Source organism: Doryrhamphus excisus, linkage group LG8 (genome assembly GCF_037039965.1).
Source record: "Doryrhamphus excisus strain RoL-2023G ecotype Guam linkage group LG8, RoL_Dexc_Guam_v1.1, whole genome shotgun sequence".
Lineage (NCBI taxonomy): Eukaryota > Metazoa > Chordata > Actinopteri > Syngnathiformes > Syngnathidae > Doryrhamphus > Doryrhamphus excisus.
In genome coordinates, this window is record NC_136364.1 from 10471201 (window position 1) to 10484344 (window position 13144).

General features: G+C 40.1%; 1 protein-coding gene and 1 long non-coding RNA gene across 2 annotated transcripts; one reads left to right on the forward strand and one right to left on the reverse strand.

Moving 5' to 3' along the window:
* Window positions 1-3845: 3845 nt before the first annotated feature.
* Window positions 3846-5391, reverse strand: LOC131134867 (uncharacterized). Its single transcript, XR_009131488.2, has 3 exons — window positions 5195-5391; window positions 4685-5016; window positions 3846-4473 (listed from the first exon to the last, which is right to left on the reverse strand). It is a non-coding gene; the product is annotated as an uncharacterized LOC131134867 (long non-coding RNA).
* Window positions 4670-7444, forward strand: tmem160 (transmembrane protein 160). Its single transcript, XM_058080533.2, has 4 exons — window positions 4670-5037; window positions 5107-5131; window positions 6018-6110; window positions 6476-7444. The coding sequence occupies exons 1-4, from the start codon at window positions 4804-4806 to the stop codon at window positions 6772-6774; spliced, it is 651 nt and encodes a 216-aa protein (XP_057936516.2). The 5' UTR covers window positions 4670-4803; the 3' UTR covers window positions 6775-7444.
* Window positions 7445-13144: the final 5700 nt, after the last annotated feature.

Genomic DNA, 13144 nt, shown 5'->3' on the forward strand with positions numbered 1-13144 from the left:
TTTGCTGAAATATTTCGAGTCTTTCTCTTTTTCTTTCTATGATGCAAGGTGGTGGTTATGATTAATAACTAGCAGCGGTTCCAATTGAATGAATTTGACGATTATTTGGGAGATTTTGCTTTATTTTGATTATGCAACATTCCAGTACAGAAAGGTCAGCTGTTATGAATAGAAGTGATGTTGTACTGTGTTGTGTAAATAGTACATTTCCTCCTTTATGACAACATTCACACACGTAAACAAAGATGCAGGAGTTTCCAGGACTAGATGGCACTCATGATAGTCAGCCTGTGTATATATAAAACGTGCCGTGAGAGGAAGTGTGGCAAAGCCAGGTCTGGGGTCAGGGGGTGAGGATTATTGACTCACTGGCAGGGATTAGGGACATGTATTGACATCAGAGTGGCATGCAACATCATTCTCAGATGACACCACTCTCATGCCACAAAAGATAAGCAAACACATGTACAATCTGCAAGGCTGACAGCCCCCATAAAGCCTGTTGACTGCACTTTCTTCCCCTACACATTACCACTAACATTCATTCATTTTCTACCGCTTATCCTCACAAGGGTCGTGGGGGTGCTGGAGTCTATCCCAGCTGTCTTCACCCCGGACTGGTCGCCAGCCAATCACAGGGCACGTATAGACAAACAACCATTCACACTCACATTCATACCTATGGACAATTTGGAGTCGCCAATTAACCTAGCATGTTTTTGGAATGTGGGAGGAAACTGGAGTACCCGGAGAAAACCCACGAATGCACGGGGAGAACATGCAAACTCCACACAGAGATGGCCAAGGGTGGAATTGAACTCAGGTCTCCTTGCTGTGAGACCTGCGAGCTTAACCACTTGCACGCCGTGCAGCCTATTACCACTAACATAATGTTTCATATTTTAGGATCCAATATAAGATCTACAATATATCATAAATCAGTTTTTATAAAGATAATAATGCTCAGACAAAGTTTTATACCATTGTTTGCTTTAAAAGAACAATACACAGTACTAAAAACTCTACTACGCAAATAATGGTGAAAACTTTGGAAAACATGTGCCCCTCCTGTGTTGTCTGTTATTAACTCATTCAATTCCAGCCATTTTTCAAAAACAACCCCTTCAGTACCGGCCGTTTTAGACAATTTTGACAGATTTTTCAAGGCACACAGAATAATAATAATGTTCTATGGCTATATAAATACAGAACCTACCAAAAGGAAGGTCAGACTCTCATCTTTATTCAGAAAGGTTGTTTATACCTTTTTCTGTTTTTTAGTAATCAGCAGTAAAACACAGGTAAGTTTCAGGAAAATATCAGTTACCCACTAAAAAAGGGAGAAAACCAGCAATTTGTGAAAAGATACATTTCAAGCCTATGTTTCACTTTTATACAAATATTTTTCTTTTGTAAAAGCTCAAATATCTAAACAACACACAACTTAAGTATTGAACTAGTTAAACACCAAATGTTCGACCCCTTAAGTCGTATTTACTTGTAATTTTTAACTTTATCTTTAATGCACTCTACAAAAGTCGCCCACTGTGATGTTATTGTGTTTAACCGAATCAACACTAAATTTGGTAGCCACCTTTTGGGGACTTAGAAGAAAAACATTTTGAGCAAGACTGGTTGAAAATCATGGCTGCCATCGAGCAAAACAGGACTTAGCAAATTAACTGTTCATAAGTCCATGACCAATTGTCCCACAATAAATCTTTGAGGATATGTGTAGTAAATGTTTCCAAGCACACGTCTTCCAAATACAGTAAAGTCTCGTTATATCGATATCGGTTAAAACGAATTACTACTTATTACGATACTATTTTCATTTCCCGGCAAATTTCTAGTCTTTTATGATATAATTAGCTCCGTTAGTACGATACACGGTTATTATGATAATCCGGTTACTACGATGCCCTTTTCATCTCCCGCCAGCCAATTTGGTCTGCTTATATCGATACAAAAGCAGCTTAAATCAATCTTTGCTTAAGGATTTCAATACCAAAAAAGAACACGGCGAACGGCTGCTTCCTGTCAACTTTATTTTTCACACTTCCACCACCAGAGTGCAGCACACACAGCGGAAAACACCCGTCCCTCGCGCCTACCCCTCCGGGTGGCAACACCTTCCCTATCGATAGTTCCGGGGTGAATTATGTCCCGGTAACCGGTAATCACTACAGCGTAAGTTTATTTTTATTTACTGTAGTACAAAATTTATTGTAGTACAAAAGCATGCTAGATACGCAATCCATGAACTCAAGGAGAAAATTACATGCCATATCAAAGATCCGCCCACTTTTAATGCAGTTTGGCGCAGGATCGGATATATGGATAGTCCGGTTATATCGGTATTTTTTCCGACTCCCGAGAATATCGATATAACAAGACTTTACTGTACTGAAAGGTTGCCTAGCGGTAAATGAGACTCCGGTGCGGATGTAACCCATCAGGCCAGGATGCAGGCAGTCACTAACATAAGAGCTCCGCTTGTAGCAAATACAAATAAATAGGAGCTGCTGTGTTCTCACACCTGCAGTATTAAATAACACCAACAAGCACCCTACATCCTGTCACATACAGCCTCCAAGTTACTTACATTTTGATACAATGCCGTCCAGGAATGTTGCTTAGCACTTGAATGATTTTGTTCCAGTAAGTGAATAAGAGTATTGTCTTTGTCAAGGTCAGTGCTCCCTCCACAGCTGGCTGAAAGCACCCAGTCGAGTGCAGCTCTGCACGTATACATCTCCTCCTCTCTGACCTCCGCATGTTCCCCCTTTCCTCTTCACACCACCGGAATAAAGCTGAGAGGGCAACGAACAGTCACAATGGAGGTCGAAGGCCGAGGGGTTGATGCTGACTGTCTCTTTTGCTTAGAAGACAATAGTTTTCAAGCTTTGTACACCCAGTACTCACAATGTGAGTTAAACCTAACACTGTAAACATAACGTTTGGTAAATAAAGCAAAAATGTTCTTGAGTACCACTACATGGAACATCCGTGTGCTACCAGGTTTGAAGAGATGACTGCACTGGTCAAAACAGAGCCGGATGGCTCATTAGGCAGTAGAAGCAAATGCTAAAGCCACCAAGGCCTCCACAAGGCGCCAAAAATCATCAAAAAATGAATCTTCAATGTATATATATGAAAGAAATAATTATAATCAATCAACTCTTAAGATGGAAAAGCGCACATTGATTGAAATGTACAGCAATGCTCAATTAATAACAGAAATGTTAAGAAAAAATGTCTAATGTTTTTGTGCATGCAAACTATGCACATTGACATGTTGGTATAAAGCCCTCCTTTATTGCTGTTCATTGGCTCCACAAAGTAGGATTCTTTATTTATGAAGGGAATATTTTTGGAGTTACAGCATAGGTTAGCATAGCTTAAACATTGTTAGATACATAACAACCCTATAGTAACCTGTACATTCATATTAACCAATATAGTAAACATTGGAAGAGACAATAAGTTATATTAGACATAAATAAATAATAGACTCATGCATATTAGCATTGGGAAAGTTTCTTCTTGTTTTTTTAACTTCTTGTTCTGTACAATAAAAACATTACTGATACAATGTATTTGAATGCAACTTCTAAATGCCTTATATTTGTATTCTAGGTCATTTAGATATTTAGAAAATACTTCATTTTGTTAGAAAAATCTACTTAATTATATGTTGTTTTAAAGTAAAAAGGCCTTATTTAACCACAAAACAGTATAACTGTAGTTGTAGATTACTGTAGTTCTATATAGGTACCGTATTTTACGTAGCTTTTGTAAAGTTACTTCATTTTGTGTTTTTAAATAATGATTGCATCGTGTAAATGTAGTGTTATTGTGTGCAAACGTTGTGGTTATTTGAACTCATTTGAAATTTTGTATTTTTAATGTATTATTTTTTGTGCCCTTGTTTACATGATTTTTATTTTCTAATGGATATTCATATTATATTTCACTTTTTTATTTATTTATTTGTAATTTATTAAGCATGAGTGATACATTGTTTTACAAATTAAAGACAATGGTAAAAACTATGACTTTCAATGCATATGTAAATCTAGACTGGACTAGGACACTACACTGGGTCAAAATAATATATGCAACAGACCACGAGAAATACAGTATAATAAAAATGTGACATTCTAAAGGAAAGTATAATAAGATATACAACCGGAATAAAAAATAGTTACTTTTCATGTTCATTTATTGAGTGACTTGTGTCACCTGCTCAGCCCCGCCCTCTTCCTTTGTCTATGACCATGTTTTTTTCCTCTGAATATCTAATTGTAAGTATGGAATTATGCGCGTGCTTGTTGTGTATACAAACACTGCTGTCCTATTGTTTTCGACACAGTAGTGTGCGGCAAGCAGAAGGTCAGCTGTGCATCACATCAAAGGTCTGGCCTTGTAAGAGACTCTATTGTCAACACACAAAGTCCCATGTGAGATTCCCTGTGTAGAGCTCAGTGGAGCAAAAAAGACAAAAGACGCTAAGGAAGTGAGACTCCACTAACAATGAAATTACTATTCTAAACAGTGTATTGCTGTCCTGTGTGACCCTCTGGCGCCACTCTACGGCGAGTCTGTAGACTTACATGTTATTTTGCTTTAGTCGTGCATTTCCTTAGCAACCTAACGAGGGCGCTGTGGACATTCCACTCACCCAGTTTACAGCGTGGCACCCACTCTTCCCGGTTACTCGTCGATTGTGTGAGAGTTCAGAGGTCACTCAGAGGTCGTGTTGATACTTTTCCGCCTCACACAGATTTAGCGAGTGATGTGATGGCCTTCCTGCGGTTGTTCATGCGGCGACAGTTGCCGATGGCCGCGTCCCAGTTGTCCCGCGTCGAGAAGCTCCTACTCCGGCCTCCGAGTGGAGGGCTACACGGCACCTCGCGGTGGCGGATCGGGGAGAAGGGGCCGTGGGGGAAGAGTCAGAACCGGGGACCGGAGCAGCCACAGCAGTATCAATACCAGCACCAGCAGATGACAGATCTGGACAGAGCGGACGCTTTGGTAGACCCCTTTTCAGCACTTGTTTGCCACTTGTCAAAGACTACTCTCTTATAGTTTGTTTTCTTGCAGATACTGAGAAAATCTCACGAGACAGGTATCAAACCATCCCATTCTACCATGCTTCTATAAGTTATACCAATCGGGGAAATACACTTACTTTCTGGACCAGCTTTTGGTGCACAATATAGTGATGTTCCAAACAGTCATGTCAATTGTCTTTGCTGTAAACATGCTATTTTAAGTAATAACACTAAAAGTGGAGGCTAAAACTTGTAGGGTCGTTTGTTTCCTTTCTACTTCCGCGTTCATGTGTTTGTTGGCGTATTACTTCCGCGTTCCAGTCCATACTTAGCATTATACTTCCGGGTTCATGGAGGGTGGGGCGACTACCATTTCTTAACCAAAAAAAAAAATAAAGAAAAGGGTAAAAATGAAAGATAAATACCTCAATCCATACCAAAATACAACAATTACTACTTTGCTAGCTATCCAAATGGTAACAGTTTCCAACAGTTTATCTACTTAGTTAACTAGCAAGCTAAAGTTTATTATTATTAAAAAGCTACAGTTTTTACTCGAGCCATCATCTCCCTCAACAAGATGTAACCAAGGCAACCAATAGTCCTCTACAATGTAAACCCTTCGTTATTTATTATTTATTCCTGTAGTTCTTTGATTTATTCTTTATTTATTCTTCTAATTCTGATATTTTTTACTGTCATACTGTCTTGCACTGAAAATGGTGCTGCTGCTATTTCTACTATATGTAAAATGACAATAAAGGGCATTCTGATTCTGATAGTGTGCATCATATATTTAGTTGGCCAATATTGGAGTATAAATGTTATTTAACATAACCAGTGTATGACGTAGTGCCATTCTACACAACCACAGCAATAAATATTTTGTCATCAGAAAATGTCTGACATGTATATAATGTGGTAGCGTTAGTGCCAATTATGTGTTTGTGTTTTTTGCAGGTTTCCTGTCTTGGTTCAGAAACGGTCTGCTAGCGACTGGAATCGGCGTCCTCGCCTTCGTCCAGAGCGAAATGGGAAGAGAAGCGGCATACGGTACTAACTTTCTGTGCAGTAACATGGCAAGAAAAGCTGCAACAACTGCAAGTTTAGGCCTCTCTAAACGCTATTAAATGGAGCTGCATTAATGCAGCCTTTTCCAAAACACTTGACTTTGCTGGGGTGGAACCCGCGCATCCGGTTAGGGTTAGAAATCGAGTATCTAATATAGTTTATCATAACAGGACATATACTGTAAAATGCACAGATAATCTACCATTCCCAGTGGTTGTAACTGAAAGAACTCCTAGGAAATTTGCCAGATTGCCACCAAAATTGAACCTATTACGCTAAACAAATGGACAATTTTTCACTTTAAGGTGTGGATGGAGTGTAATATGCCACTGTCTGGTTTACCACAGTCTTTTTCACCTTGGGTGGAGCCTGCGTGTCGTTAGGAGCCGCCACCTATATCGGCAGCCTGGTCACCCTGCGCAGGCTGATGCTGCTGTCCGTGCCCGCTGTGTTCTTCCACGGCGCCATGGTGGGAAGCGTCGCCCTCTTCTGGCTCTGCGCTGTATCACTCTACATAGGCAGCCTGGAGGTGAAGATAGTCTTTGAAGACGAGGAGGAAGACGAGTGTCAGGAGTGTCGGGAGAGGCGCGGTCACAGGGGGCACCGTGGCACTGAGGACGAGGATGGCAAGGGGGGCAACAAGTAGTGCTCTTCTTCTTGGTGTGTGTGTGTGTGTGTGTGTGTGTGCGTGTGCGTGTGTCTACACGAGGAATGAAAATGTGGGCCAAAGCCAACGATCACAAGGCCACTTTCACACCACCCATCACCATCATGGACACTCGGCAGCCATAAGATTAGGTACACCTGCACACACTGTAATCAATATGAAGCAGTGCCATTGTACACCATTGAAAAGTACAATAATACACAATATTATGAAGCAAAGTACCTCCCTGATACTCAAGTTTGTGCAGTCGTACCTTATGAGGCGTCTCGTGCGTGGAATTGTGTTTACCCGAAATATACATCGCTGTGAGTTTGTGTGAGAATGCGTTTCCTGTTTGATTTTTTGTTTTATTTTAAATAGAATTCAACAAGGGCTTACAGCTTTTACAGCAGTGTAAGCTTTTTAATTTGAAAATATTTTTTATTGTACAGTAGTTAAATTGTTTTTACTTTTGGGTGTGAATCACATCACACGTTTGTAGATTGGAGTTTGTTTGTACATGCATTTTGTTTACTTACTGCTTTGTGTTTGTGTCACCGAGTGAAACAACATATAAAAGGATACAAAGTCTTCATTCTATCATGTTTTTATTAGTCTTGGTTCCAAATGAAGCTGTTTTCCCAATGAAGTTATCGATTGGTTTAGCTCTACTTGCTGATACCTCACATCTGAGCACAGAAAGTTTTGTTCTTGTAAATACATTTTTAAAGGGGTAGAAGCTAGAAAAAGGTTAAAAAAATCTATAGAAATTCTCAGAAAAACACAAAATATGCAATATTTTTCAAAAATCTGGTTCAAAGTGTAATATTTGAGATGTGCTTATTACAGCTTTGACGAGGGAAGTAATAAATAACAATACTGATTTAGCCTTATTGTTGTTGTAGCAGATGAGAGTCCACATTTGACCCTTAAATCCCAACACACACAAAAAGTATAAGAAAAATATTGAACATAGATTCTTCTAGTTAGCCTGTTGGTCACACAGCCAGGAGGTCTGGGTTTGCGTGTTCTCCCCGTGCATGCGTGGCTTTTCTCCGGGTACCCCGTTTTCCTCCCACATTCCAAAAACATGCTAGGTTAATTGGCCACTCCAAATTGTCCATAGGTATGAATGTGAGTGTGAATGGTTGTTTGTCTATATGTGCCCTGTGATTGGCTGGCCACCAGTCCAGGGTGTACTCCGCCCCTCTAGCCCGAAGACAGCTGGGATAGGCTCCAGCATAACCCCACCACCCGAATGTGGATTAAGCAGCATAGAAAATGGTTGGCTATAGTACCCTATTCTCAGTGTTACATTCATTCATTCATTCATTTTCTACCGCTTTTCCTCACGAGGGTTGCGGGGGTGCTGGAGCCTATCCCAGCTGTCTTCAGGCGAGAGGCGGGGTACACTCTGGACTGGTGGCCAGCCAATCACAGGGCACATATAGACAAACAACCATTCACACTCACATTCATACCTATGGACAATTTAGAGTCGCCAATTAACCTAGCATGTTTTTGGAATGTGGGAGGAAACCGGAGTACCCGGAGAAAACCCACACATGCACGGGGAGAACATGCAAACTCCACACAGAGATGGCCGAGGGTGGAATTGAACCCTGGTCTCCTAGCTGTGAGGTCTGCGCGCTAACCACTCGACCGCAGTGTTATATACTTGTAAATATTTATACTAATATTTTGAGGCCATTTTTGTCATAAAAAACACTGTTTGTTCCCCTGTACAAAGAGCAGGGAATATTTTCCACAAATGAGGTGCAAAGTGGAATATTTGGGATGAGGTTATTCCAGTTGACTGGGTCAATATTAAAATGTTTTTTATTATTTTTTTATTTTTGAAGCAAATTATAAGCAAAAAAATATTAAAAAGAATACAAAAACACACTTTTTGATAAAATAATATACATATTTGTGTACGCTTGTATTGTACATTTTACTGTGTATGACTTTACCTTTTAGAAGTGATACCATTTTTGTAATTAAAAAAAAGCATCCTTAATTGGAATATTTGATGAGAAAATGAATTTTTATCCAGTATCTTTCTGATTGGGAAATACTAAATAAAATGTGTGTGCAAATGAAGAACATGAACATTAACCCTCAAGACAGACTTCATGTTAGCAACCCCACCCCATGAATATTCGAGAAGACGGTATTAGGTATACGAGCCAGCAATGGATGTATAAACTGTCCACATGCACGCATAATTTTTATAATGAGCCCATCATCTGAGAGCATGCATGAATATCCATATACTTTATATGTGTGTGTGTGTGAGGGGGTGGGGGCACAGAGGTGGGCGTTTGGTTGTGATAACCCGCCGGAGGGCGAAGGTGTACGATATCGCGCAGCCATCGACATGAGGCTTCGTTATTGAGACTCACCTCCTCCGTGGACTCCCACGCCGCATCAGGGTGTGTCACCGTGACCTGCGTCGTCCCCCCTCCCATTCTCCCTCGGCGGCTGCATCTGACCGCACAGGTCTGCTTGGCATGCAGCAGGCTCCTGAGGCCTGGCGCGTCTAAAGGGCAGGGCGCCTACAGGCGAGAGACGCGCGTTCCCTGACAAACACCATCCACCGTGGCCGACCTCTAGCGCCACAGTCACAAACAGCGTGCTCCTCTTTCCGCAGGAGCTCGGAGGTGCTAAATGCCAGCAGTATGGATCACAGCCTTGCATTAGGAGCCGAGTGGCTGGGCTTTTATGGCTGAGAGGAAGGAGAAGGCTGGGCCATATCGGGACTCTTTCCCATACATTTCCATGTGCTGATGTATTTCCTACTACTGGCTCTGTCCGTCCTACGGCGCCGTCTAACAATTCCCTCTGGAAAAAACAAAAGACTTGAATCGTTTTTCATCTGCATGACAGATATTTACACGTGAGCCAACGGGTGGCGCCAACCTTACCTCGGAGCTTTTCTTCCTGTCACTCATGCATATTAGTCACCTGCAAAGATGCGGCGACCTGCTGGAAAAGTCTTAAAAGTTAGCTTAGCAAGTCAACAAAGATCAACGAAGCATCAAAATATTCATTCATTCATTTTCTACCGCTTTTCCTCACGAGGGTCGCGGCGGGTGCTGGAGCCTATCCCAGCTGTCTTTGGGCGAGAGGCGGGGTACACCCTGGACTGGTCGCCAGCCAATCACAGGGCACATATAGACAAACAACCATTCACACTCACATTCATACCTATGGACAATTTGGAGTCGCCAATTAACCTAGCATGTTTTTGGAATGTGGGAGGAAACCGGAGTACCCGGAGAAAACCCACGCATGCACGGGGAGAACATGCAAACTCCACACAGAGATGGCCGAGGGTGGAATTGAACCCTGGTCTCCTAGCTGTGAGGTCTGCGCGCTAACCACACGACCGCCGTGCCGCCCGCATCAAAATATTAATATAATTACTTTTTTTTTAACATTTACAACTTAAACAAAAATACTAAGTAAACAATGTTGTTATTCTGCCTGACTCAGATATGTATTTAATAGTAGCAATGCCTAAAAAACACCACCAGGTGCCAGTATTCCTCTCCATTAATTTTACTTTAGTTTTATTTAGTTACCGAGGCAAATGGTGCTTGGACTGACTAGCTCCAGCAGAGGGAGCCACATAGCCGAGCACAGGAGTGTCCAAAGTCCATGTTTTTTTTTTAACAGCACATTCTAAAAATCTAATTTAATGTTATGGGAATAAAGTCACTATTATGATAAAAAATCAAATGTTTGGAAACTGGAAAAACAAACAGGTAGAATTTTTCTGTGCATAAAGTCAAAATAGAAAACAAGAAAGTCGCACTCTAACAAGAACAATTTTACGAGAATAAACTTAGGAGGGAAAAATAATGTAATTTCAGTCGCATAGATTTGAAATATTTTTTTTAATGTCTGGCTTTTATAGTAGTACATGTTATGTAATATACATACATACATGTTATGACAAAAAAGTAAAATAAAAAATTTCAGACTAAGCTGAAATATTTGGAAATATTTTTTAAAAAATAGTAAAAATTGGTGTTTAAAAAAAAGAACAAAAAGCCAAGTTCATATTCATACGGAAGTGGCCAAGTAGCATCTTTTCATTTTTCACTATGTGACCTTCGCTGCCCTCCCCCCGACAAAGTATATTACGATTTTTATTTCTTTGCAAAGGCATCAGCTCCTGCATTGGATCATGCAGTGTACAAATCTTGTCTCTACTTTTAGTTTTTTTTTAAAAAAGCCCATAAAGAAGAAATGAAAGAATGCCCCCCACCCCCCCCCCCTCCCTCGGTGTACAATACATACATAGGCAGTTGCATTTTCTCCCCAACAACTGCTCTTGTTTAGTATGCGCTTCCTTTGGTCTTGAGGAGGAATGATCCTCACTCTAATGAACTTGGGCCCGCCACTTGAATGTAAAACAGGATTTAACCCGTCTTCAATGTCAGAGCCCCTCCCTGGGGCTGCTTCAGACAACACACACACACACACACACACACACCGACAACGACGACGACGAGGCACGCCTGCATATGATCTCTCATAAGACACACATACACACACATATTGTGTTTTTGTCTTCATTTTCAAAGCCATTGAGTCTTTGTGGAATCCATCAAGTCACACCACATGGCTTTGTGTCAAGGTTGAACACTTATTTTCTTTTTTTTTTTTTTTTTCTTAGCAATATGCTTCAATATGATGCTTTCAGGCTTGCTCTGTGACTTTGGGCACATCACAGTCATTGCTCACCTGATTTGTTAATCATTTATTTCCGATATTTCTTTCATCTTTCACATGAATTCTGCTGCAGATGTGCACCATTTTTTTTCAGTAAACGTATGTGAACATGAGTAATACTACATCTTAGTAGAACTTCCTACTAGTAAAGCTGTACATTTTGTATGAGATAAATACTTCATGTATATAAAATGTATAAGAACAAAACATAAATACAAACATAACAAAGCCATAATTTCAGTGTAGTTTAGATTCAAGCTGATTAATTCAAGTTAATTCATATATATTTTAAGTATTCCCCAAAACATGTTTCTGTATCAATTTTAAGTACTAGATTTGAACTACAGAAGGGTACAAAATACAAGCACTGACAGATCTAAGAAGCGAGAGAGTATATGAGGTATGTGGCACAATCATTTTAGATGGAAAAAATGAAATGAAATTCAAAATGTACTCATGTTCAGCGCTCACCAAATCCTCATCGAGTCATCGCATGGCAGACGTGCGCCCTCTACGGGCGTGATACCCGTGCCCCCAAATGTAATCAAACGTCCACCATGTTCCAACATTTAATTGTTAATTAAGTTATATAATATGAATTATATTGCAAACCAAGAACCTCAAACATGTCGAAAATGTGAAATAAAAAGGAGGGAATTTTGAGGGCAAACTTTTTGACTCGCGGGCCACATTGATTTAACAAAATTGATGGGGGGGGGGGGGCAGACTAGTATGTGTTATAAATTATTATTATTATTATTATTATTGTTAATATTATTATTAGTAGTAATAAAAATGAGAATTATAATTATTATGATAATAATAATTGCATTATTGTTATTATTACTCATTCATTTATTCATTTTCTACCGCTTATCCTCACGAGGGTCACAGGGAGTGCTGGAGCCTATCCCAGCTGTCTTCAGGCGAGAGGCATAATAATAATAATTATTATTATTGTTATTATTATTATGTGCTTGTGTCCCTTTTTTTCAGGAGCACTTTGTAAACAACAGACCACATCAAATAACAAAATTGATAAAAAAGCTACTTCAACCATGAAAAGGTTGGCTCAAGCCATGATGCCAGGTTGTATGTTGAGTTCAAATGAAATACTTTGAAAGAACAGACGGGCCGTATTCAAACACTTGGCCCGCGGGCCATAGTTTGCCCACCCCTGCTGTACAGTAAATGCTGTTCATTTCTTTTCTCGAATGAGAGTTTTAATCCTGTAAATGTGAATTTCACGACAAATACAATTCAAGGGGAGTTTGAGCTTGTGAAATAAGCACATTTCAATACTTGGGAAAAGTTGAAGTTTGTTGAGGTGGGGGGAAGGGGCTGGGAAGCGCAGTAGGATTGATAATCTATTATGGAACAATCATTCAGAATAACAATATGAAAGACGCTGTGCTCCTCTACTGACTGGAATATTTTATTGTTATTGTCATCTGTAGCACTGGTTCTCTCTTTTTTTTCTTTTTTTTTACATTGATCATCATTTTGTCCAATAAAGCAGCTGGAATATTCACAAGGATGCGAGGGTAGCGTTAAATTCACAGTGATAGGCAAAGAAGTTAGCCATTTCATTTAACAATAAAAAACAACACCCACTCACACACACACA